The sequence below is a fragment of the Myotis nattereri genome (genome assembly GCF_964212035.1).
Source record: "Myotis nattereri genome assembly, chromosome: X".
Taxonomy (NCBI): Eukaryota; Metazoa; Chordata; class Mammalia; order Chiroptera; family Vespertilionidae; genus Myotis; species Myotis nattereri.
In genome coordinates, this window is record NC_138078.1 from 5,252,079 (window position 1) to 5,279,728 (window position 27,650).

The window sequence follows — 27,650 nt, forward strand, 5'->3', positions numbered from 1 at the left end:
CAGGCCGACGCTCTGTCCACTGAGCCACACCGGTTAGGGCAAGACCCATCTTTTATACCCCGGGATTGTCCTGAGAACAAGAAACCTGTCCAGGGATCTTGCCCCCGGAATAGACCTTCCCAAGACCCTGGGTGTTGCACGGGTGGTGGATTAGCGACCCCTTCAACGGGCAGCCCATGGGGGTTGTGGGTAGCCACGTGGGGCAAGTGACAGAGATCGAAACGAAGCTGCCATCATCACCTTTTCTCTCTTCCACTGAGAACAGGAAATGGGAATTTCTTGGACTCAGACCCCCTGCTTCCAAAGGCCTCGCAGCACACCATGTGCGGTGTGTCTAAAATAGCTTCCGCCTCGCGGCGGTCAGTGGCTGCGCAGATGGTGCTGTGGGCCCGTGTTGATTCGAAGGTGCTAAAAAGATGCAATAAAATTAGTCTAGAAAACAAAAGCGTAAGCAGAAGCAATATATATCACATTACCAAGACAAAAATGGCCCTAGCCGGTTTGGCTCAGTGGATAGAGCATCGGCCTGCGGACTGAAGGGTCCCGGGTTCGAGTCCAGTCAAGGGCACATGCCCGGGTTGTGGGCTCGATCCCCAATATGGGGCATGCAGGAGGCAGCCAATCAATGATCTCTCTCATCATTGATGTTTCTATCTCTCCCTCTCCCTTCCCCCCTGAAATCAATAAAAATATATTTATTAAAAAAAAAGAGAGAGACAAAAATGGACTCAGCCTAGCGGGCCTCTAATGAGGACAGTAGCCATTGACTACGGACCCTGGCAATGAAAACGGGTTTCAATGGTGATAATATTAATCACCTGGTCATTGATGGGACCTGAGGTTTGGCCGAGACTTCAGCGTCTGTAATAGCGTAAATCTTAACAATCCAGACTGTTCTCATTCATAGGTGTAATGAGCCACGCTCACATGTAGCCGTCCCCTATCCATTAAGAAAAAGATCGTTCCGCCAGTTAGTAAACAAGGTAGTACCTGAGGCTACGATGTGTTTTTCAACACGAGCGGGATCCGGTTCCTTTTAAACATCTAGCTGTTCATTGTAAATGAACTTCCTGTAGGACTAAACTGGAGTCTCTATTAGGAAGAATGCCCCCCATTTGCTTGTGTAACTGTATTTTAAGGAAAGGAGTTGAGGGTCATAAAAGCATGATTAGTACCCAAATATATAAGTCAGACTTCACATGAATTCTCCAGGAGTAGTCGGAACGAATTAGATGTAATCACATTATGTATAATGTAATTAAGTGGCTAATCACCTTGATAAGAAATTCACCCAGAAGTCCCTTTTAAATACAGGAGACACGCACAGCATAACAGTGATGGGAAACACAGTTCCAGTCACAACTCTTAGAAGCAAGAGTGATGACTCACCTTTGTAAGGCACATGACATTTGATGAAACATCCTTACAAGTATAGCAGCGAGCCTTGACTTAGCTGTTTTAGCCCATTTTTCATATATGAAAACCGAGACTTAAGAGAGACGAAATGTCACGTCCAAGGTCATTTGATGAATAGTTGACAGAGCCTAGGCTCGAACCTGGAGCTCTTGTCTCTGAATCCGATGCTAAAATCCTGTTTCCAGGCCATTGGGTGATAGCAGCCGTGGGGAAAAGTGCTGCATCACAAAGCCGAGTCGCGTGCCCTTTACGGCCTGGCACTGCGCTGGGGGGCTCCCTCCCCCTCATCCCGATGGGACTCTAAAATGACCCGCTCTGGGCCCCCAGGCCCATGCTGCTCCGTTATGGACAGCTCTGGGCGCTTGGAAAGAATTCATCAACCCAAGACTAGCAGATGCTCTAGTGCTCTCACGTGACATGCCCGCCTCGAGTCAGACCCACTTCCCCTGCACCCCTGACGGTGTCAGATCCTAAAGGGGAGCAAATGTTAGGGAGGCAAGGGGAGGGAATGACGTCACTCTTGGTGAAGGGGGGGAGGGGCACACACCCAGAGCACAGGGGTGGGAAGTGCATTGTTGGTGCCAGTGCACACAGACGAGGATGTTAAAGTAAACACTGTGAGGAACCACACAGGGGGGTGGGGACACACACACACATGTTCCCATTTAGTGAAATCGGTAGGTTTGGAAAGGAGGCAAACAAATGCTGACGCAGGTGTCTGCTACAGATTGTCTAGCCCAGCCGTGGGCAAACTACGGCCCGCGGGCCAGATCCAGCCCATTTGAAATGAATAAAACTAAAAAAAAATAGACCGTACCCTTTTATGTGATGATGTTTACTTTGAATTTATATTAGTTCACACAAACACTCCATCCATGCTTTTGTTCCGGCCCTCCGGTCCAGTTTAAGAACCCATTGTGGCCCTCGAGTCAAAAGTTTGCCCACCCCTCTAGCCCGAAGCCAGAACAAAAACAAGGACACGCACGTGCAGAATGGAGGTTAAGGCCAAGTTGCCGGAAACATGCGGTTGGTCCTTTGCTCCTGATGAGGGAGGAGGATGTCGCCACAATGGGTTCTTAAACTGGACCGGAGGGCCTGAACAAAAGCATGGCTAGAGTATTTGTGTGAACTAATATAAATTCAAAGTAAACATCATTACATAAAAGGGTACAGTCTCTTTTTTTCAATAGTTTTATTCATTTCAAAGGGCCGGATCCGGCCTGCGGGCCGTAGTTTGCCCACGGCTGGGCTAGACAATCTGTAGCAGACACCTGCGACAGCATTTGTTTGCCCACGGCTGCTCTAGCCACTGAGCCAAACCGGCTAGGGCTGAACTGAAGGTTTGACTAGCTCCCCTTTCCCAAATGCACGGTGCGCTGTGATAAAGCACTTTCTTTGCATCCCATCTGAGCCGCCACCACTACAGGAGGTGGTTGCTGTGAATGCCCATGTCACAGAGGAGCACGCTGAGGCTGCGGGAGAAAGCGAACGGGTCCAAGTTACACGCACAGGTGGTCCCGGGCCAAGCCAGGATGCCGCCCCTCATCGCCTGGCTCATGCCGCCTCCCGAAGCTGCTCTAGATGATGACAAAGAGGAAGGTGGCGGTGACGGCTGTTAGCACGTATGAGCGCTTTCACTTTACCAGGGAGAGTTGCCAGGGCTTTACATGCTGACTCATGTCGCCCTCACAACAACCCTGTGAACAGGGAGCAGTATCAACCCCAGTTTACAGAAGGGGAAACTGAGGCACAGAACCAGGCCCTTTCCCAGTGTCATGCCCCGGTGAGGCGGAGGGAGGGGATTGGAAGCCCGGATCCCCAGCCCAGCAGCCTAACTCCAGACACCACCATGCCCGCAGGGCTTCGTGTGTTCAATTGCAGCACCTGTGTTTGGCAATTCCATACCTGAATTCCTAATTCTTTCTACAAAAAGCTAAATATTGAAATAGCAGCTCGCTTGTCGATGGATGGTAAATATTTTGCGTGGTCTGTCTGTTTGTGAGCGCGATTCAATATTGACTGTTGCAAGCAGCTCGGGGGAGATGTTTCCACATTTAGCCTCCTTGCCTCTGAAGTGAGGGGGGATGTGGTCACCTGTTCCAGCCAGGCAGTGCCTGGGCCCATTCTTTGATGAGCTGCGCCCCCTGCTGGTCTCTCTGCAGAGTTGTAACGATGTCGTACAGGAGCGATTTGGGCCGGAGCTGAAATACGACATAGCCCTGCGGCTGGCGGCCTTGCAAATGTACATCGCAACCGTGACCACCAAGCAAACGCAGAAAATCTCTCTCAAATACATCGAGTAAGTGTTTCCTGGGATTCATTTCGGAGACGAAGTTGCTGCCCCCCTTAACGGTCAAGTGCATGTTTGACCTATGTCTATTTCCAAACTGGATCTTGGTTGTGGCAGACCATTGATTAAACATGGGAGAAATATACGACTGGCAGGTTCATTTGGGGTGGAAGAGATCCATTTCTTACATAATATACATTTGGAGAATTGCGGTTAAAATGAGGGTCAGGTTGAAAATGAAACACATTTCTAAACTCCTACACAGACTTGGTTCCAAGCAAACTTTGGTCTCGTCACTTTTCCGGCGTTAAGCTGCTTAATTCTCACAGCATCCCTGTGAGATAAGAAAGGTGTTCACTCCATTTTCTAGAGGAGCAAACCGAGGCACAGAAGGGTGAACTCATTTTGCCCCAGTCACACAGGCTAGAGAGGGTGGGATTCGAACCCAGGCAGGAAGAGTCCACGTTGCACTATAGTTTGTGTGATCATTCGAAGCACCTGTGTTTAGAGAGCGATCTGCACAGGCGAGGTCATTTTAGATGGTCAGAATGCGGCACGAATAGCTATGTCCTAAGTCGCAGTCGGGAAGGGTGGTGTTTGCAGTAATGAACTGTGACAGAGCGGGGAAGGATGCGACAGGACCATGAATCCGTGTTTGCCTGTCTTGCCGAGTACCCACTTACAGCATCAGTGTGCCACCGCTTTGACCAGAGAAGAACCCCTCTCCTTAGAAATGGCAGCTTGTGTCGCCTTTGGTTGATGAGTCTGTTTAAGGGTCGTCCTTGAAAAAGAGAACCCTCCGTCACCCAGTCTGCACAGTCCAAGCATGTCAAACTCGCGGCTGGCGGGCCACATGTTTGACATGCTAATAAACAAGGCATGTGGCCCGCTGGCCGCGAGTTTGACATGCGTGCACGCTCCCCATTGGTGAGTGATTCATACCCTAAAGCAGCCATACCTTCTTAATCCTGGCAGCTCTGATGCTAAGACAAAGGAACACACATATTTCAAAGTTCTTGGCAGGGCTGAAGCTACACCTCCATCTGACACTAAAAGCCTTAATGTTCCCTCCATCTCTTCCTCCAACAAATGTACAGGCTCATTGCAATCCCAGCTTCTGGTCCCAGGGGCTGCCTAAAAGCCATTCTGAATCCCATAGTGCCAGGGTGACCCCCAGGGGGCACTGTGGCTTCTTCTCCACAGGCCTGTGAGCTTGTGTTGAATTTTAGGGAATCTATCTTGGTTGATCATGTACCCAACCAGTGTCTTCTAAATTAGGGGAAGAACTTGAGAAGGTGCTGGCTATTTCTTCTGCTCTAGATCCTCTAAAGAAGGGTAGGAAGACAGCCAGCCAGCGTGGCTCAGTGGTTGAGCATCGACCTGTGAACCAGGAGGTCAGGGTTCGATTGCTGATCAGGGCACATGCCCGGGTTGCAGGCTCCATCCCCAGTGTGGGGCATGCAGGAGGCAGCCAGTCAATGATTCTCTCTCATCACTAATGGTTCTATCTCTCCCTCCCTCTCCCTTCCTCTCTGAAATCAATAAAAATACATTAAAAAAAAAAGAAGGGTAGGAAGACAGCCTTCTTCTACTGACTCCATCGCCACTGTTCTTACAACTCAGTTCTCCTCCAATACCTACAGAGAAATTGTTATGTGCAGCATGAGAACCTCTTCCAGTCCTGGCCACTCCTTTTCACAGATGCTTTCTCTCTCTCTCTCTTACCAAATGCGCTATGACTGTAGCCTGAGAGAGTCACTCCTATAGAGGTCTCGCACTCAGATGGACACATTCAGACCCTCACCCACTCCCCTTTCTGAAGTTGTTGGGCACGGATGAAAATGGCTCCCAGTTGGAAGGGTGGCCTGCACCAATTGAGATGAATTTTAGATATCCGAAATGTATTTCTGTCCGTACTCTCTGGACCCACATTTTCCCAGGTTGAACATGGTAGTCAAACATTTCCAGAGATAACTAACTTGACTGAGAATCTTGTAGCATCTACGAGATAATGTTCTCATTAATTATTCATACACCCAACAAATATTCATTGAGCATTTTATATTGTATTCACGCTGGGACAGTAGAAAGTAGAAAGTATGAATTATAATTTTAATCATCCATCAACCTGTGATCTGATCATAAAGACAAGACATAAAGATATGAAAAGTAATGACTTAAAATAATAATACAAGTAGAGTTATAAGGTAGCCCCTAAGGACTGCCAAATGATGGGTAAAGATAATAAGTACAGCCCAGCTGGTGTGGCTCAGTGGTTGAGTGTCAACCTATAAAGTAGGAGTTCAGGGTTCGATTCCCGCTCAGGACACATGGCTGGGTTACAGGCTCGATCCCCCACCCCCAGTGTGGAGTGTGCAGAAGGCAGCCAATCAATGACTCCCTATCATCATTGATGTTTCTATCTCTCTTTCCCTTCCTCTCTGAAATCAATAAATATATATATATACTAGAGGCCTGGAGCATGAAATTTGTGCAAGAGTAGGCCTTCCTTTCCCCAGCTGCTGGCATCAGCTTCCCTCTGCACCCGGGACCCGGGCTTCCCTAGCAGCCCTGGCTTCGTCTGGAAGGTTTTCCGGTCTAATTAGCATATTACCCTTTTATTATTATATATATTTTTTTAAAATAATAAGTACAAGCTGAGGAGGAGGAGGAGGGAGGAAATGGTGATTATGAAAAACACCATCTGAGCAGGTGAAGATGAAGGTTAATGGTGAAGTGGGAGGAGGAGGTTTTCCTACCCTTCTTCAAAGAGGATCTAGAGCAGGAGAGATAGCCGGCACCTTCTCAAGTTCTCCACATAATTCAGAAGACACTGGTTGGGCACATGATCAACCAGGATAGTTCCTAAAATTCAAAATAAGGAACCTTAGCATAGGGTAGTAGTCATAGGGAAATGACTTCTTGGTTAAAAAAAACAAACTATTAACCCAGTCCAATTTGTTTGTCTGTTTCCTAATATATCCATACCTATGAGATGTTTGTACTTTCCCATCATACCAGACGAACTTAAGGGTCATGAACCCCACCCTGACTCCACACCAGCGTCATTCCTCTTCATTTCCGCCCCAAGCCAGAGATGTTGATGGAAGGAGTTCGGTAGACATGAACTCGCCGTGTCTCCAGGGAAACAGCCATGAACAAGGGAGATGGAGAGGGAGGCATGGCTAGGGTATGATGAAGGAGTTGCGTCCGTCCTTTTCAGAGAAGAGAGACAGAATGTGGGCAGACAGGGAGAGGTGAGAACGAGAATAAACAAGGGATGGGGAGACATTGGTGTCGGAAATACCAGCTCAGATATGTGTGAACTTGAAGAGCCTCGGGGGTGGTTTAGATGGAGACTCTGCAGTGTCCATAAATCCCAAATGCCTCTTTGCTCTCTCTGGAGAGTGATCGATGTGTTTCTTTTAAAAATGCAAACATGGGTACGAAAGATCAAATAGTGTTTCCTGAGTGTAAATTAGAAGTTGCTTCCCGAACTGGGGACTCATCTCCTTTCCCTGTCTTGCCAAGACTTCGTTTGTTCCAACAAACAGCAGAGCACCATTTTGTCTTCGCTAACTCCCCATCAGAAGGATGTGAAATTAAAGCCATGCTCTTCATTGCAGAAAAGAGTGGGGATTAGAGACGTTCCTTCCCTCGGCTGTGCTGCAAAGCATGAAAGAGAAGAACATAAAGAAGGCACTTTCACACCTTGTCAAAGCAAATCAAAACTTGGTACCACCCGGCAAAAAGGTATCACATTTGCATCTTAATAGAAAATGGATTTTCAAGAGAGAGGCTTGCGTGCATTTTTTTTAAAACGTTTAAAATTAGCCCGTGAATAAAAGACTTAGCCCCGTATTTTCAGAAGCAGAAACATTCTAACCTTTTTAGTTTTAACCATTAACATGTTCCTAAAACTAATGAAAAATAAGTATTTTTATGGAAACCTATTTCTTTCTTCCAAGCGATAGGCTTGTATTATATGGGGGTGGGGGGGTGGGGGGGTGGGGGGGTGGGGGGGAGAGGGGGAGATTGTTGTTCACATGGGCCCGAAGGAGAACCTGGCATGACCTCTGGTTAGAGCAGTGGTTCTCAACCTTCTGGCCCTTTAATACAGTTCCTCATGTTGTGGTGACCCCCAACCATAAAATGATTGTCATTGCTACTTCATAACTGTCATGTTGCTACTGTTAGGAATCGTCATGTAAATATCTGATCTGCAGGACGGTCTTAGGCGACCTCTGTGAAAGGGTCGTTCGACCGCCAAAGGGGTCGTGACCCACAGGTTGAGAACCGCTGGGTTAGAGGCTAGACTTGCAAGAAAATTGTACATTTCCATATGCTCTTGCTTTCCACTCAGACTAGCTCAAGGGTGCAGCAGCCAACACGGGTCCCTGCAGGCCGGATGCCATGTTAACTAAACCAGGGTTCCCTACATCAGTACCCCTGACCATGGGGACCAGATTATTCTTTGTTGGGGCTGTGGCTGTCCTGCGCACTGTGGGATGTTTCACAGCATCCCTGGCCTCTACCTGTGAGAGGCCAGTAGCACCCACCCCCTCAATTGTGACAAACAAAGACGCCACCGGACATGTGTCCTGGGGCACAGACTCACCCCACGCTGACAACCAGTGAATGAGACCTGACTTTTGGAAGGACAATGAAATGATTTCTGTGTTCACCATCGTTCGAATTACAATCTTTTTTATTATCAAGTAGGAGAAACAAAGGATATTTAAAAATATACTATTGGTCAGAATAAAGAGCTGTGTTTATAGGTAATACAAAGCGCAGGGTTTCAGGAACCAGGGAGAGAAAGGCCTTGAAAATACTGGTCCTGTGAAACTGGAAGAAGCCCACCAACCCAAGGGCATTTTCCTGTTGACATTGGCCATAGGAACTCGGGAGATGCCAATACAAATCACTCTTTATATGGGCAATTCTTTGGTCTTAGGATCTGATCTTGAGTCATTTTTACTTGCTTATTGCTATTCCCTCCTCACCCTGTGGCTTTTTTAATTTTATTTTAATTTTTATCATTGTTCTATTTTGTTATTAGTTATTGCTGTTAATCTCTCAGTGTGCCTACTTTATAAATTATACTGAGTGGCCAGATTATTATGACCACCCCATCAGTACTTCACTGACACTTCCAAAAATACTGAATATTGAAAACTTCCTAAGCAAATACTCTCAAGGTTTTATTATAATTATTATTATTATTATTTGCATAACTAATTCACTTCATTGTACTGATGGGGTGGTCATAATAATCTGGCCACTCAGTATAGATATGTATGTATAGGAAAGAGCATAGTATATATAGGGTTCGGTACTGTCAAAGGTTTCGGGCATCCACTGGGGGCTTTGAAATATATGTCTTACAGATAAGGGGGGGACCATTGTACTCATTTTCTTTATACCAAGTTGCCACTTGTTTTTATTCAATTATATTGGGGTGACGTTAGTCAACACGAACATACAGGTTTCATGTGTGGATTACTAAGTTACAAAATCTGTATAGAGCATCATGTGCCCACCACCCAAAGTCACATCTTCTCCTGTCACCTCATATTAGGACCCCTTTCTCCCCACACCCCATGGCTTTTTTAAACAAATAATCCGATTCAACATACTATCCGCCCCTTCAACTTACTTCCGGTTCCTGGAACCATTCAGCTCATCGAAATGTAGCAGGACATCACAGATCAAGATTTTTAAAATTTCAGATCTGATTTGCCCAAAGCTCATTTCTTTTGACTAACTTGATAGGGGTTTTTCTCAAGCCTGGCCCACTGGTTTTTTAATTTGGATGCCTGCTGTAAGATTGATCTGTCTATAAAGGTCATTCCTTCTAGCCAAGAGTGAGTGGTTTGCTTTCGAATTGATTTGCAAATTGCTTGGGGTTTTTAAAAGAAATAGGATGGATGAACAGTCCTGAATGCCAGTTACATAAAGGGTAGTGCGCTTAGGTGAGTTAACCAATGAGTTGGCAAATCACCTCCGATTGAAAACAGTCACTGCTACTGAGGGTCTACGCTTGTTGGAAATCTCGCCCCCAACAAACATTCCTGGCACGTTCAGTATGAACCATGGACTGTTTATTTTAATCAAGTACTTTTTTATGACATGGGAATCTACATATTTAAGTCTTTCTGAAGATAAATTTCATCTGGATAAAATTTCATTTGTGAATCATTCATGAACCTCAATAGATTCCCGGAGTCGAATGAATGAAACAGGGACTTAGAGAGCAAGTTCCAGCACTCTCACAATGCTCAGGAAGTTCATTTTCCCCTAAAAACTTGCAAAGACTGTGAGAAACTTGACCTGGGCGTGTAGAGCCTGTTTAAAGGCTTTAGATAGATGTCAGGTGTGTATTCAAAACCGCTCCCTCAAACCGCATACAGGCAGGTCTCCTGTGGGTGGGAGAATGGACAACTGCCTTTGTCCCTGATTGCAATTGGAGACATCACTCGCCTTTTGAAACCTCCTTATGAGTAGCTGTTTCAGTGGAACAGCTTATCATCTTGTTCTCACTTTTTTAAAAAAATGTTTTTTAATTAATTTCCGAGAGGAAGGAAGAGGGAGAGATAGAAACATCAATGATGAGACAGAATCATTGATTGGCTGCCTCCTGCACCCTCCCCATTGGGGATCAAGCCCGCAACCTGGGCATGTCCCCTTGACTGGAATCGAAACTGGGACCCTTTAGTCCACAGGTCAATGCTCTGTCCACTGAGCCAAACCGACCAGGGCTTGTTCTCACTTTGCTGAGTGCCTGGCCCAGCGCACCTGTACTTATGAGTCCCCCATACGTTTCCCCAAAATAAAACAAATTTAATCCAAATGTCCTGCCACCGCCCTTCATCAGGAAGCCAAATACAGAGCGATTTTATTTCATTTTTCATGACGAGTCCTTGTCACATGCGCCTGTTGGCAGTCATCTGATTTGCCCTGGTTTTCAGCTGGTCTCCGGCAGGAATGGAGTCACACCCAATGGAGTTCACACCTGATGTCTCTTCTCTCCCCACAGCTCTCTGCCCTGCAAGCCAAGGTCCATTATCTCAAGTTCCTCAGTGACCTTCGTCTGTATGGGGGCCGTGTGTTCAAGGCAACACTAGTGGTAAGTTCTTTCTTTCTTTACTTTTCTTTCTTTTTTTGTTTTGTTTTTTGTTTTGCTTTTTCTGGAAAATCATGGAGACCTGGAAATGTCACTGCACGGGCTGTCTTGAATGAGTTGCTCTTGATGACAGAAACAAGTCAGCTGTGAATACTTGCCAGCCTTTGTTTCTAATTCACTGCACCACAGTCTGAACTGTGGGAAGAAATGTTAAACCAGACACGACACTGCAGCGTGCCCTGGGAAAAGGAGTGGGAAAACCCAGAAGTGTTGTACTCTGACCATGGCCCTCCTTTCAGTCATTGGGCCAAAAGTTGCTTTCACATAAAAAAAATTTCTCATTTCTAAAAACCTCTCATGATTATGAATGTACATGCTATGGCAACATTGACTTTCTACATTATTCTTAATTTATCAGAGCCTCAATGCAGTCATATATCTGGTTCTTCTAATTGGGTGACTTAGTACAATAAAACCTAGAAATGCTTTCTAAAGAAAATGGAGTTTTTCCCAGCCAGCATGGCTCAGGGGTTGAGCATCAACCTATGAACCAGGAGATCAGGGTTCGATTCCCAGTCAGGGCACAGGCCCGGGTTGTGGGCTCCATCCACAGTGTGGGGCGTGTAAGAGGCAACAGATCCATGATTCTGTCTCATCATTGATGTTTCTCTCGCTCTCTCCCTCACCCTTCCTCTCTGAAATCCATAAAAATCTATTAAAAAAGGAAATGCAGTTTTATAAACACATTCTCTCGGGTCTTAGAAGTCTAGGATTTTTATATTTTGTCAATGTCCCTTTCTCAGCAGGCAGAGAAGCGCTCGGAAGTGACCCTCCTGGTGGGGCCCCGATATGGCATAAGCCACGTCATAAACACCAAAACCAACCTGGTGGCTCTCTTAGCTGACTTCAGCCATGTGAACAGGATCGAGATGTTTACCGAAGAGGAGAGCTTGGTGAGGGTGGAGCTCCATGTGCTGGACGTGAAGGTAAGTCGGCCGGATGTTGGCACATGGCCTTGATTGGAGCAGCCCATTTGTGCTACGGCTGCTGCTACTTACTAAGCATGTAGAATGTCCATGTGTCCAGAGCATCAAAGATGCGATGTGGTACAGAAAAAAAACCACCCAACTCACAGGGACAAGTCGCTCTTCTTCCCTCGGCTCGGTTTCTTCTTGTCTATGTAAGAGAGCAAGCAAGTTCATTTCTAAGGTCCTTTCAGCTCCGGAATGCATGAGTCAGAGAGAGTGGGAGAGATTTTTCGCTTCTAACTTTTTAGAATGTATGCGTCTTGTATAGACAGGGAGATTTTCCCCAACTCTGATTAGAACTCCCACTCCCTTGCGTTAGATCTGGTCCCCTGTGTTTATGCTTTTGGAAAAGCTGAGCATTTTAGTTTGTCTGTCTTTTTATACTAGAGCAATGGGTCCTGATTCCTATGAATGTCATAGTCATTCCATTTAAAACAACAATCTGAGATCGTCCTCAAGGGGTAAAGCTTTCCTCCCCAAACAGAAGTTGTTAGGAAGTGATCGAGGCCCCTTGGCCCCACCTTCTTGTCCCAATAATGGATGAGTCGTTGGATTGGGCATTGTTGATGTACCCAGTGTTTGTATGGAGAAGAGGCACTGACCGGAAGAGAGGCAGTGACTCCACAAAGCAAACACTGTCAACCGGAAGTGCTCTGAGAACAGGCAGGGGTGACCCACTCCCACCATGGTGGCATGGGCAGAGCGGATTAAGAGGAACTGAGAATATGGGAAAGGGTTTCTACACAGCAGATTGGACAGCATCAGTGCTCTGCAGCAGGAAGAGATGACCTCGAGCCCTGACCGGTTTGGCTCAGTGGATAGAGTGTCAGCTTGCAGACTCAAGGGTCCCAGGTTCGATTCCGGTCAAGGGCATGTACCTTGGTTGCGGGCACATCCCCAGTAGGAAGTGTGCAGGAGGCGGGTGATTGATGTTTCTCTCATCGATGTTTCTCTCTATTCCTCTCTCTTCCGCTCTGTAAAAAAATCAATAAAATATATTAAAAAAAAGAGAGAGAATGTGCAGCTCTGCCATGTTGGCCATGGCCCATGGGATTTCATGGGCTAACCCCAGGGACTCTCTTTGTCTTCAATGTACAAGAGTAGACTTGGAATGCCTGCCGGGTCTATGATCAAAGATGCTGAAAACAATAGCTCATCATGGGAAAAGGATGAATTGGATGCAGTCATCACAGACCTGCTAACTAGGGATAATCTGTCCCAAACAGAAGTGGGTGGCGAGACCCTATCCATGGTTTCCTGCCCCTATAAATAATTGTGGGGTGGCTTGAGAGGAGACCTCAGTTGAAATGGGAGGAAAAGGCAGTTCAGTAACCAGTAGAGCGGCTTTGGGTGGGAAGTTAAGATTCCACCAGTGGGAGCGAAAGCAAGAGGCCTATCATCTCGCTATTTCTCTGTCTACCTGGGTGTCTGCTTGTTTGTTGTTCTCTTATTTCCCTCTTGCTTTGTCTCTCAGCAAGAGCACGCCAGCCCCTCTACCCTTCCTAACTCAATGGGAATAGTTGCTTAAATTGAACATTTCCTTCCCTATAGTCCAGTGGTTCTCAACCTTCCTCATGCCGCGACCCTTTCATACAGTTCCTCATGTTGTGGTGACCGCCAACCATAAAACTATTGTCGTTGCTACTTCATCACTGTCATGTTGCTACTGTTATGAATCGTCATGTAAATATCTGATATGCAGGATGGATTTTCATTGTTCACTACCCAAAGATCCATGTACCAGGAAATAATGACCTCACTGGTTCCAGAAAGTTTTATTTTTTAGCAAGGCCTTTTCTCATCTCTACTTTGACCTCCTGTTAATTGACGGTTTCTCTTAGAAGCAGCCTCTTTCTGGATCTATTTGACACTTTTTGTTCCATCTTAGCAGTAATTTCCACTTCATTTTTACTTCTCTTCAACACTAATTTTCATCCTGAACCCAAACTTCACTTCCTATGATTTTTCAGATTGTGGGTTCCGATCGGCTAACAAACTCCTTAACTATCACTTTTTTTAAAATGTTAACTGTTTGGGAACAAAACCAATGTTATTTTCTTTATGGACTTGGAAAAGATTCAAAATGTCTAGGTCTTAAAATGATGCCACTTACCTGTTTCTCAGTAAGGCTCTCTGTTACGCCTGACCTTTCCCCCACATTTCTGTTTTTCCGATGAAACGGTTGCTCAATGACTTTTTATTGTTTACATTTCCTATGCACAAATGCAGTCGCTGTCACCTGAGGGAAGAGAGCCAGGAGAGGTGGCTTTAACCACGTCGTTCTCTTTTGTGTAGCCCATCACGCTGCTGATGGAATCATCAGACGCCATGAACTTGGCCTGCTTAACAGCTGGATACTACCGGCTACTTGTGGATTCCAGGAGGTCCATCTTTAACATGGCCAACAAGAAAAATGCGGGAACCCAAGAAACAGGTATTCTCTCCCTAAACTCACGAAGCGGTGACTCCCCTTCCCACCCATTTCACCAAAACAATAAGGATCTTTTTTTTATATATATATACATATACTAGAGGCCCGGTGCATGACATTCGCCGTCCGGGAGCCCTTGGGGGATGTCCGACTGACGGGGAGTGGGCCTAAGCTGCCAGGCGGACAGCCTTAGCGCTGCCACGGAGGCGGGAGAGGCTCTCACCACCGCCGCTGCGCTCGCCAGCCATCAGCCCGGCTTCTGGCTGAGGGGCGCTCCTGCATTGAGCGTCTGCCCCCTGGTGGTCAGTGCGCATCATAGCGACTGGTTGTTCTGCCGTTTGGTCGATTTGCATATTACCCTTTTATTATATAGGATATATGTCTTTATTGATTATTACAGAGAGGAGGGGAGAGGGGTAGAGAGAGAGAAACATTGATGAGAGAAGAACATCATCGATCAGGTGCCTCCTGCACACATCCCCACTGGGGATCGAGCCCGCAACCCGGGCTCGTGCCCTGATTGGGAATCAAACTGGTGACCTCTTGGTTCCTGGGTCGACGCTCAACCACTGAGCCACAGTGGCCGGGCAGGATCTTTCTGGAAAAGTGAAAATCATATGCATAAAATCTAATATCCAGATTTAACACAAGAGCCTTCAAGTCCATCTTATATGGCCTAATTTTTTTCTCTGACAATGTTGATTTCAGCATCACATTTTACATGTCACTGGGAAATGCGGGGGTATATGCTCCAAAAGCAGGGATTTGATTACTGTGATGGGAGTGAGCGTCAGTCTGTATGGCTGGGTTTTAATGGCTCCCTCTCCAAGGAGTCAACATGCAGAGAACTAACAATAGGATGCCCCGTAGGAAGGGGGAGCCCCCACTTTAGGCCTTGTCCCTCCTTGAGGTGCTCTAGGACCAGACGCCTGGGACCCTCCTCAGGCATCCGACTTAGCTCCAGAATCTGGGATCTCTCCCAACAGGGTGACTTGGGTATCGCCCAGGACTTGGATTTGGGGCTTTAGCTCTGTATTGGGAGCTTGGAGATCACCAGCATATCAAATACTTCAATCCCGCCACTTGACAGGACGAAATAAACCCAGAGTGAGGACAAGGAGGGCTGCAACCGTGACATTGGCAGGTTCTCCGAAGGCGGGTGGTTTCCGTTTTCTTGGAAACTGTTTGCTTCAGTGTTTGACATTTCCTCCGTCTCCAGGGGACGCTCAGTAAGTGTGGCTGATGGACAGACACAACTCTTCGAGCCAAATCTCCTGACCCGTGAACAATGACTAATTGCATTTCGTAATAGTCTGATTGGGTCCCTAACAGGGCTTCTGTGGAAGACAGGGAAATTCTTAAGAACAAATTCCATCTTCAATGAACCATAAATGATTCCTCCAGAAATGTATTGTGATGTGTAAACACGCACACACAGACTCGCATGCAGGTATGTGATGATGGCTGGTTAGATGGCAGCCATGCCAGTCACAGGATCAGGGGAACCAGAGGGCGAGAAAGAGATGGACAAGGCTGCCCAAAGCAACTTGGACTTGAGACTAGATTTAATCCAGCCCCACCTTGAAATCCTGTGTTTTTTAAAATTTTTATTTATTTATTTATTTATTTGTGTGTTTTTAATCTTCATTGTTGAAAGTATTACATCTGTCCCCTTTCTCCCTATTAACCCCTTATTGTCCCCCCACCCCAGGCCTTCACCGCCCTTTCGGCTATGTCCATGGGCCATGCATATATGCATACAAGGTCTTTGGTTGATCTCTTACCACCCACCCACCCTCCCCCACCTTCCCTCTGAGATCCGACAGCCTGTTCCACGATTCCATGTTTCTGGATCTATTTTCTTCATAAGTTTAGTTTGTTCATTGGATTCCACATGAGTGAGATCATGTGATAATTTGGGTTTTTGCATTTGTAGAATTGGGATTTAAAACCCAGCTTTCAAGGTAAGAACTAGAAAAAAAAGAAATCTTATGTACCATCCCTAAAACAATGCTCAGTGCCTCTACTAATAATTGGCAGTGGGAAAAAAAAAACAGATGGAAAAAGTTCAGAATGAAAGTCACAGAAACACAGAAAGGAATGGAAGACAGACATAAGACAAGGAAAGACCCCGAGAGACACAGACGATTAGAAATAAATAGAGAGGGAACGAAACGGCGGTGGTGAGCATTGTTGGGTTTGGTGGGGAACATTTTTCTGACCACGTGTTTCCACTGACTAGGAGATTTAGAGCAATTTAATGCCAACCTTTGAAATTCCGAAGAGCAGTTCAGCAACTTAACACGATCCTTTAACATTTGAAAACCAGTTTTGGGGCTTTGTATTTTCAAATCTTAAAGTTTATCTTGAAAATATAACCTTTTGCAGGTGCATGAAGAGCAGACAGACCACTCTAAGACTGGCTACAGTCGTAAGGGCCTGGGTTCTGCCCACTTTCTAGTGCAGCCGTGGGCAAACTATGGCCCTGGGGCCGGATCCGGCCCGTTTGAAATGAATAAAACTAAAAAAAAAAAAAAGACCGTACCCTTTTATGTAATGATGTTTACTTTGAATTTATATTAGTTCACACAAACACTCCATCCATGCTTTCGTTCCGGCCCTCCGGTCCAGTTTAAGAACCCATTGTGGCCCTCGAGTCAAAGAGTTTGCCCACCCCTGCTCTAGTGACTCACAATGTAATGTTTAATGAAATTTCAAGAGGCAAAAACTTAGTTGCAGAAAGTATTAGCACCACGGGGAAAGGGTGGAATTTCAGCCTTTCAGTAATTTCTCCCAGTTCTACAGTGAGAATGAGGGTGAGGGCACGTGTTGCAAGTACCTCTCTCCACTCTCAGGGAGAAATTGAGAAGCAGAGAGCATGCGCATGAGAGAGAGAGAGAGAGAGAGAGAGAGAGAGAGAGAGAGAGAGAGAGAGAGAGAGAGAGAAATGACATACTCCAATTGCCTTGGTTTTAGCCTGCTGACCTGTTTAGTTTTCTTGTTGGTTTAATTCAGGAGTTGACAAGCTATGGCCCATGTGCCAAATCTTGTTCTTGTAAATAAAGTTTTATTGGCACTCAGCCATGCACATTGGATCAGTTTCTTAGGGCTCTGTAACCAAGTAGGTCAAACTTTCGGTGTCACATAAGAGAAACTAATCTCTTACAGTTTTGGCAGCTAGAGGTTCAAAATCCAGCTGTTGGCAGGGCCACGCTCCCACCAAGGGTGCTAGGGGAGAAACTTCTCTCACCTCTTCCCACTTCTCATGGGTGTCGCATTCCTTGTGGCTGTGTAGCTCCGATATCTGCCTCTGTCGTCACATCACATGGCCCTCCCCTTGTCTCTCTGGGGTCCACATCTCCCTCTGCTTTCCTCTCATGAGGACACTTGCCATTGGATTTAGTGCCCTTACAATAGTTGAGGATGATCTCATCTCGCGATGCTTAATATAATTACATCTACAAAGACTCTTTTTCCAAATAAGGTCACATTCACAGAATGGACATACGTTTTGCGGCCACCATCAGCCCACTACATCCATTTGTTTATGAATGATCCCTGGCTGCTTTCATGTTACAACAGGGTTGAGTAGTTGCTCAGCTGAGCAGTTGGTCCGAAAAACCTAAAGTATTTACGATCCGGCCCTCCCCTTACAGAAAAGAGTTGGCTGGACTCTGGCTTAAAGCCATCACAACTTTGCTGAACCACTTTAGCTCCCCTGATAATCCATACCCCTGACACACATGTGCATGTGTGTGTGTGTGTGTGCGCACACACAGCCAGTCATAATGTAGGTTGTCATTCATGAAACAATCCACAAAGCAGTATTGATAGTAACACACTGGCCCATCTTGTTAAATATAAGAACAAAATCTCCACCGCAAAATCCCTATAGAAAGACCCTTGAATTCCAGCTGGCGTGGCTCAGTGGTTGAGCATCAATCTATGAACCAGGAGGTCATGGTTCAATTCCCGGTCAGGGCACATGCCTGGGTTGCAGACTTGATCCCCAGTGTGGGGTTTGCAGGAGGCAGCTGATCCATGATTCTCTCTCATCATTGATGTTTCTATCTCTCTCTTTCTTTTCCTCTCTGAAATCAATAAAAAAAATTTTTTTAAAAAGAAAGACCCTTGAAGGGCAAACAAAACAATAGTTTTTAAATTAGGATTTTGCTGTTTTAATTCATGCAGGCCATCAAATAAGTCTTCAGAAAGTTCTCATGACACAAATAAAAATTGAAATTAGTCAAAGTATTAACTGTGCTTGGAAATAGCAGAGAGAAGTACATTACCTCTGTGTGCTCCACCTTCGGCACCGTATGCGCATGTGCGTACAGGCACGGTTACTAACATTCATATGGATATATAAAGAGCCACTAGGATATAAAAGAGCTGAAGAGAGGCTTTTGTACTATCATTCCAATATTTATTATTACATTATATTTTATTGATATATTTTATTTTGCATGATCATTACAATATCTTCTAAGATACATGGTAGAAGTATGTGGATTCTTGACTTTCTCTTAACTCAATGAGGAAAAAGGCCCACATCTTCCTCTACAAAGTGGGTAACGTTAGATCTCGCTTTACAAAGTAAAGGACAATCCATGTGGAATAACAGCCTATTGGCTTGCCACCTTTAAGGATTTGAAAGGCATGTTTTCTATTCACCTTCACAGATGGGCATGAGGTCTTTCAATAATAAAATAAAGAGCCAGATGGAATGAAGTTATAGTTCCCTACTCTCAGATGGTACTGGTATATTTTTATCAAATAGCAATGATAATTTATGCAATACCAATTCTGTTAAGGTCAATTCTCCTAACCAAGAAATCCTTACACCTGAGGCCTAAATCCACCACTGCCATATTTGGAAAGCTCAGTAACCCTGTTTTTATAAAAGTGATGTAACAAGCCATTCAATTAAGAAACAGCCCAGCGGGCATGGCTCAGTGGTTGAGCATCGACCTATGAACCAGGAGGTTCGATTCCCGGTCGGGGCACATGCCCGGGTTGCAGACTTGATCCCCAGTTGGGAATGTGCAAGAGGCAGCCAATCAATGATTCTCTCCCATCATTGATGTTTATACCTCTCTCTCTCCCTCTCCCTCCCTCGCTGAAATCAATAAAAAGATATTTTAAAAAACAACAACAAAACAGAGACGAGGCCCCCAGAAACCAGACAGCACTGTAATGTGTCTTTGCATGATTCTTTCTCCTCAGGAACTGAAAATAAAGGAAAACTTAACATCCTTGGCCCTGATTGGAACTGTATACCCCAAATGACCACGTTTATTGGCGAAGGGGAGCAAGAAGCCCAGATAACATATATAGATTCCAAACAGAAGACGGTGGAGATTACGGATGGCACCTCGTGTCCAAAAGACCACCGGCACGTGTACATAGCCAACACCTATAATCCTGATGACCTCAACCCTCAGCTGGCGCAGCCGGGAGACGCCCCGTGTGAGGCCGACTACAGAAGCCTCGCTCCGCGGTCTCTGTTGACCTTCTCAGGCCCAGAAACTCTCAAGAAAGCACAGGAATCTCCGAGAGGAGCCAAAGTGTCCTTCATTTTTGGAGATCTCGCCATGGACGAGGGGAGCAGTCCCCCAGCTCTCAGCTACGACAGACTCTTGGACGAGAATCCGGAGCTGCTGGAGAAGCAGGCGAATCTGTACATGAGAAGTGCCAACGACATGAAGAGCCTGGACCTCGCCCCCGACGCGGAGAACATCCCGTTTGGGGAAAATTCCGTGTATGCGAACATCGGCGACGTGAAGAGCTTTGAGGCCACCCCGGGCATCGAGGAGCCCCTTCTCCATGACATTTGCTACGCGGAAAACACCGACGATGCGGAGGACGAGGACGAGGTGAGCTGTGAGGAGGACCTCATGGTGGGCGAGATGAACCAGCCGGCCCTCCTCAACCTGTCTGGCTCAAGCGACGACATCATCGACCTCACGTCCCTGCCGCCTCCGGAAGGGGATGACAACGAGGACGACTTCTTGCTGAGGTCCTTGAACATGGCCATCGCCGCCCCGCCGCCTGGCTTTCGAGATAGTTCGGACGAGGAGGACTCTCAGAGCCAGGCCGCCTCCTTCCTCGACGGCAAGGAGCCGGGCGGCGGCCTGCAAAACGACGAGATCCCCGTGTCCCTCATCGACGCGGTGCCCACCAGCGCCGAGGGGACGTGCGACAAGGGACTGCCTAAGCCCGCCGTCTCCCCGCTGGGAGCTCTGGGAGCTCTGTCCGTGTCAGAGGAACAGCAGACCAGTAACAATTCAGGTTCTTTCACGATCGTTACGTTCATTCACTGATAAGCTCCTCATCACGCATCCCATCCAGCCATTTGCCCTCGGAGCCCCGTGTGTGCTGTTGTCCATCTCACGCATGTCCCATTTCATACATGTGCGGGCATCCCATCATGGCTTTTTTGTGTATGTGGTTTCTTTGCCTTTTTTTAAAAAAAAAATAAAATAAAATACATGTGGCACGTTCCCTCCCCCCCCCACGCCCCCCCATTTCTGGAACATCTGTGCAATAAACTCAGAGTCCTCCCCGAAAAGGGAACCGCTCGCTTGGTTTGGTTCTGTTCCGTTCTGATCACAATGATGCCATTCTCGCCCGCGTCCCCGGTGCCTCTTTGCATCCATTAATCGCCTCTTGTTTCTCACGGCATGCAGGTGTAGCCATCTTGAGGGCTTATAGCCCCGAGTCTTCCTCAGACTCGGGCAATGAGACTAACTCTTCTGAAATGACGGAGAGCTCTGAGCTGGCCACGGCGCAGAAGCAGTCCGAGACCCTGTCCCGCATGTTCCTGGCCACGCCCGAAGGCTACCACCCCCTCGCCGAGGAGCAGACCGAGTTCTCCGCCTCCAAGGCCCCGGCCGCGGCCTTGCCCCCCAAGGCCTCCCACGCCCTGGCCGCCCGGCCCGTGCCCGTGACCGTGACCGACGGGCCGTCCAAAGTCGTGCCTTCCAAGCAGATCCTGCACTCAGACCACATGGAGATGGAGCCCGAGACGATGGAGACCAAGTCGGTCACGGACTATTTCAGCAAACTGCACCTGGGCTCGCTGGCGTATTCCTGCACCAGCAAGAGGAAAGGCAAGCTGGCCGACGGGGAGGGGAAGGCGCCCGCGAGTGGGAACGCGCCAGGAAAGAAGCAGCCGGGGGCCAAGTCCGCCGAGGCCGAGGAGGACGCCAAAGGTAAATTTGGGACCGTGTCTCCCAGGGACGGTCCGCACCTGGGCGCTTTTAACCTGGAGAGAACTGCCTTCCGCAAGGACAGCCAGCGATGGTACGTGGCCACGGAGGGCGGGGCGGCTGACAAGGGTGCCCTGGAAGCAGCCACGGGGATCTTTCCACGCGCTCCTGGTCTGGGGCCACGAGAGGCCGAAGGGAAGGAGGAAGGGGCTCCCCGTGGGGAAGCCCCTGAGGTTTCAGGACTTGGCCAGCGGGACCACTTCTTAACTGACGCGACCTGTGTCCCTTCCGCCAAAGACTTGGACCACCCAGGGGATGCCGACCCGTCGACCTGTGACCATCCCTCCCAGCTGGCCGGCGCGGAAGAGAGCGTGGCCCATCTCTGTGACTACCACTTGGCCAAGCGCATGTCATCGCTGCAGAGCGAGGGCCATTTTTCCCTCCAGAGCTCTCAAGGCTCTTCGGTGGACGCGGGCTGCGGCACGGGCAGCAGCGGCAGCGCCTGCGCCACCCCCGTGGAGTCCCCGCTCTGCGCCTCCGCGGGCAAAGGCGGGCCTTACGGGCCTTCCGAGGAGAGAGGCCCCGGGCTGCCCAGCCACGGAGCCCCCTTTAAGGAATCACACCCTCAGCCGGAAGGGGTGTGTCCCCGGATGACAGTGCCTGCCCTGCACACAGCCATTAATGCTGAACCCCTGTTTGGGACTTTGAGAGATGGATGTCATCGACTCCCCAAGATTAAGGAAACCACAGGTACAGAAATGAGGGATTTCGCGCTTCGCCTGATACACCAGGAGCGTGGAAACCCAGCTCACAACAAACCTAAAAAAAAACGTGAAATCTCTGTCCTAGCCTGTGTGGTTCAGTGGATAGAGCATCGGCCTGCAGACCAAAGGGTCCCGGGCTCGATTCCGGTCGAGGGCAGGTACCTGGGTTGCAGGCTCCTCCCTGGCCCGGGCCCTGGTCGGGGCTCGTGCAGGAGGCAACCCATCGATGTGTTTCTCTCACATCGATGTTTCTCTCTCCCTCTCTCTTCCACTCTCCCTAAGAATCAATGGTAGAGATGGCACGGCTCTTTAGAATCTTGCTCTGTTCTTGCTTATAGAATCTGAGGGAGCAGTATTTGTTTCTAAATTCTAAATGCAGACTTTCAGCAGTGCCCTGGGTGACTTGTGATTACAAGATAATATTGCTTAGAGTCACAGAAGGGTTTGATTTCCTTTTTAAGGCGTTGGATTTCTGATTTTTGCCATTTCATTTTTGAGAGGCAAGGAAGGATCATAGAGCAAGGGGGTCAGGGAGATGGAGGGACTGGGAGAGATCATTCACCTTTCAGCAATAGTTACAAATTCCTCTTGACTCTGTAAGACTCCCAGCGGAATATTCTGACGTGTTAATGAGATCTTATATTGGTTAATGTCTATTCCTGCTCTTTTAAGATGATCTACTTTCTCAAAACCCACCACTCAATTAAAAAAAAAAAAAAAAAAAAAAGCCCTAGCCTGCTGGCTCAGTTGGTTAGAGCACCGTCCCCATACACCAAGGTCACGGGTTCAATCCTCGGTCAGGGCACATACAAGACTCAACCAATGAATGCATAAAGAAGCGGAACAGCAAATTGATCTCTCTCTCTCTCTCTCTCTCTCTCTCTCTCTCTCTCTCTCTGTCTCAAACCTAAAATCAATTTTTTAAAATATATTTTTATTGATTTTAGAGAGGAAGGGAGGGGGAGAGAGAGATAGAAACATCAGTGATGAGAAAATCATGGATCGGCTGCCTCCTGCACGCCCCCTACTAGGGATCGAGCCTGCAACCCGGGCATGTGCCCTTGGCTGGAATCGAACCCGGCCCCTTCAGTCCACAGGTCAATGCTGTATCCATTGAGCCAAACCAGCTAGGGCTAAAATCAATTTATTTAAACCCCACCACTGGCTTAACCTGCCATGGGAAACCCGCCAGTGAATTTACATAATTCATCACCGAACTGTTATCTTTATCTCTAAACTAATTAGAGCATGCTTTCACCAACTTACCTCTTCTCACAAAAATTCTGTGAAATGGAGATTTTCTTCACATAATTTTCCCAGTGTCTCCACTTCAAAACCTGTACGAGGAGACTTTCATGGGATCCTCTTTAAAAAGCGAGCTGATATAATTTGCATTCAGTAAATTAGGCCACTTCTTTATAAAAAATTAACAGATGCCAGGATTAACCTAACTCCCTTGAAATGAAACTTGAGTGTCATAAACATGTTTGAATAGTTTATACCTAGAATGTGCGTTTTCTAATTATGTGTCTAAACTTTGACAGGTAAATGGGAGCAAACCAATTCATGTAATTCCATTGTCTCCCTGGAAACATTGGGGATTTCTAGACAATTCCAAATGAATCAGCAGTTTAAGAAATAACAGATTACGGTATTTTTTTAATATGATCTCAGAAGTCAGTCTTTGGAAAGCGGGGTGACCCTGACAAATGGCAGCCCTTCTAGAATGCATCCTTGGGAAATAGCAATCATCACAGAGAGATGTAGCGAACTGACCGCCATACGATGTTTAATGATTCTCTCTGTTTTTCCTGCTACCCCTAGTGTAGCTTTGACAGAGTCTGGGAAGGAGAGACGAGGAGGCAAGCCTTCAGTGTGGTCTCAATATCCTGAAGTTGATCCCATCCTGCTACCATCAAACATTCACTCGGAATCAAAGGTGCCAATTCCAAATCAAGACCCCAATGATTTCTCCCAAGCATCCCAGGCCTACGGAGAGGCTGTGAGCTGGCAGCCACTGGATCTGAGAGGGGAGAGCCATGGGACACCCCCCAGCCAGAGGGCTCTGAGACGTAGCAGCAGCGTCCTCTCAGGATGTGTAGGTTTGGAGACCTTCCGAGAGAGAACCAAGGGTATGGTCAGCTTAAAGTGTCCAGGTGTCACAGAGGAAGAACAGGAGGCCACTTCAGAAAGGCGAGCAGAACTCCCCCTGGGAAAGAAGCTCACCAAAAGTTTTTCCCAAAGCTCGATGCACTTTAGCCCCGACGGGAAGGCTCACAAAAGGTCCCCGGTGGCTCACAAAGACTCAAAGCTGTATAAGACATTACCTTTGAGGAAGCTGGAGGGGAGCAATTGGAGATGCCGGGGACCTTTCAGCTACTGCTTCCTAAACCGAGGGCAGGATGAAGATGAGGATGAGGATGAAGAGGAGGGAGCACCCACCCACCGGGTCTCTTGCCTCTTTCCACTACAGATGACTAAAGCCATGCCGGAACCAACCAGCCCACCCCGGGCTGTTGGGATTCAGAAGCAAGAAGGGGAGCTGTCCAGGTGTCCAGTGCTGAAGGTCTGGGCCGAAGACCTGAGTGGCCCGGACGACACGAACTTCAGCAACCTGGCTTTTGATGCCCGGATTGCAAGAATAAGTGCCCTAAAGCAGAGCACATATGCAATGCCCGATGGGTTCCTCGCAGCCCAAAATGATGCCAATGAGCTGCTCTGCCTTGTCAGGGCAACCAAGGGGAAAAGAGAGGAGTCACGCCCTGAAGCATATGACCTTACACTTTCTCAGTACAAGCAACTGTTGTCCATTGAGTCCAGACAGTTAGGAAGTGCCTGTAGGAAAATGGCGATGGCCGAGAAAAGCCCAGAGGAGATGCTCGTAGCTATGACTTCCAGCTTTCAAGTGCTCTGTTGCCTAACAGAAGCTTGCATGCGATTAGTGAAAGTCGTGAGCTCCGAAACACAGCGGCAGGAAATTGTAGTGAAGATCGATGAAGTGGTCATAAACTACATTTGTCTCCTGAAGGCTGCCGAGGCAGCCACAGGAAAGACCACTAGGGATCCCAGTGTCGGGCTGTCGATGCGACCTTCAACCACCATGGCCGCCCTCGTAAGCACACTAACACGTTCTCTCAAGATGCTTTTAAATAAATAAAAGTGTGAAAGTCACATCATAATCTACCTTTGCAAAGCCATACATGAACTTTTATTTCCTTTCTTTCTTGTACGATGAACAGACGTCTCCTTTCTTCTCTCTGTATATTTTGTTATTTTGTATAAAAAGGAGATAAAAGAGTCACATTGGTGAGATGTTGAAATGTACTAATCAGATGTATTCTGTTTATATGATACATATATACATGTAAAAGAGCTATACGAGAAAGTGATGACATTTGACTATTTTTCATATAGTCGAAACTCGGGGTATATGAAGTGAAATTTTAAATTCTACTGTGTTAGAGCAAAACAATGAATCCTATCCCCTTTCCTTCCAAGTGGATATTTGGAGAACATGTCGTTCATATTTAGAAGTAAAAAAAAAAAAAGAAAAGAAATCACAATGTATATAAAACAGTACTTATGTTTTAAAATTATGATTTTTAAGCATTTGAAATAGCAAAAAGACATTTAAAATTCAAGAAGCTATTATGAATGATTAGAGAAGATATATAATAAATTAATTTTTTGCTCATAGCATTTGGTTATCTGATGCTTTCTTCCAGGAATTCTACATTTTTCATTTTGGCTTATTCCATTTGGGTTCAAAAAGGGTGGAGGTGGATTCTATTGTGTCAACACAAATGCTCTGCCAGATGTTCCTAGAATTAAAATACTTCCCAATAGAAGAACAGAGAGAATGATGAGCAGGTTCCTGGGTAATACCTAGTTATAGATTATCTAATTACATAAAATGAAAGAATAATACTAAAATTAATTTTTTGATGAAAAGACAGATCTGCTTTGACTAAATGTCAAAATACGTAAACCAAAGACATCATCCACCTCCCCAACTCAACCATGAAATTTAGAATTCCCTTAAGAGTGACAGAACATTTAGTAAAGTCTTTGCAAAATTACAAAAAAAGAGGAACATTTGATGATTCTTTAAAGCAAGTGCAGATCCAGTTGTGGAAAGCAGACTGCACCAGCCTGTGTCCCACGGCAGATCGCAGCTCTCAGCACCACAGCGCTCCATGCCGCACCTCTATCGGGGCCAATACTTCCAACCCAACTTGGAATTACAGCCTAACACTGGGACAAAATTTCAAATCCGCAATGTTCAGCAAATCAGAGAGAGATGGCTCTCTACTATAGAAGCCATGATTAAACAAATCATTACTTATGAAATGATCTAATCTGGATTGACCTATAGATATATGAAAGCTGAAAAAAAATAACAAGTGGTCAATTTGACCACGTTAGGTAAAACTGATAGAATGCAAAAAAAGGTTTTCAGAACTATCGTCTCTCTCAAAATGTATCTTTGGGTCAAAGCAAAAGAATGCAAACTCTGCAATTGTAAAATAAAATTGACATGTACATATATAGTTCATGGGTCATTTAGTGCTCAAGCTACACACACTCCTATTTATGTACGTGGCTCCTTAAAATACGACAGGAGTATATGCCAAGTACAGATATTTCCATTTTTGTAGCCTACTGGACAGGAGGCATAACACAGTCTACAGTCGCTGTCTCATCAGTCGTTCTATAGAGACTCAGTAACAAAAGTCACACATAGTTGTAGATGGTAGCATACAAAAGGATTTTAGACATGTGTTATTCAAAATAATGTTTAAATAAAACATTATTTTATTACAATTCTAAATATTGATGTTTGATATTGAGAAATCTTAATGGTGTTTACTGTGGAAATTTTTGGTAAATATTCTGTGTACTAAAATACTAACATTAATAGGATGTGTGTTCGATGTCAGACAATGTGCTAAACATATCACATATATTATCTCATTTAATCATCACAGCCATCTTATGGTTTGGACACTGCCATTAATTCCCTGTGGAGGCAGTATTGTTACGTAGTTAAGGGCATGGGGTTTGAGGTCAGAAACTTGATTTTCGTTTGAACTCTGCCATTTTCTCGCCCTCTCATCTTGGGAAAGCCAATCCATTTTTCTCTATGTCTCATACGGTTGTCATGAGTTTTAAGTAAACTTATGTATGTCAAGTTCTTACCATAACACCTGGCAGATTAAATAATTAATGTTGGATTTTATTATCCTCATAATGATTGTGTTAAATACAGTGCCCAAGATAATATGTGGGGATATTTGCTTTATATGCATATTATATCCTGACTCCATGTGCGGACTACATTATGTGTATTGCATATGTATAAAAGAAATGCTAAGGAAGTGATG

At 46.3% G+C, this 27,650-nt stretch overlaps 1 protein-coding gene across 1 annotated transcript in view; it reads left to right on the forward strand.

The window, feature by feature from the left end:
• The window catches only part of FRMPD4 (FERM and PDZ domain containing 4), a 535,991-nt gene extending 509,288 nt beyond the window's left edge, over positions 1-26,703 (forward strand). Inside the window, exons 10-17 of the mRNA XM_081080933.1 lie at positions 3,579-3,715; positions 7,333-7,459; positions 10,746-10,835; positions 11,636-11,818; positions 14,156-14,294; positions 19,518-20,582; positions 20,981-22,252; positions 24,096-26,703. Coding sequence (XP_080937059.1) covers positions 3,579-3,715; positions 7,333-7,459; positions 10,746-10,835; positions 11,636-11,818; positions 14,156-14,294; positions 19,518-20,582; positions 20,981-22,252; positions 24,096-25,423 — 4,341 coding nt within the window. The 3' untranslated portion in view covers positions 25,424-26,703. The remainder of the gene's footprint in view (positions 1-3,578; positions 3,716-7,332; positions 7,460-10,745; positions 10,836-11,635; positions 11,819-14,155; positions 14,295-19,517; positions 20,583-20,980; positions 22,253-24,095) is intronic.
• Positions 26,704-27,650: the final 947 nt, after the last annotated feature.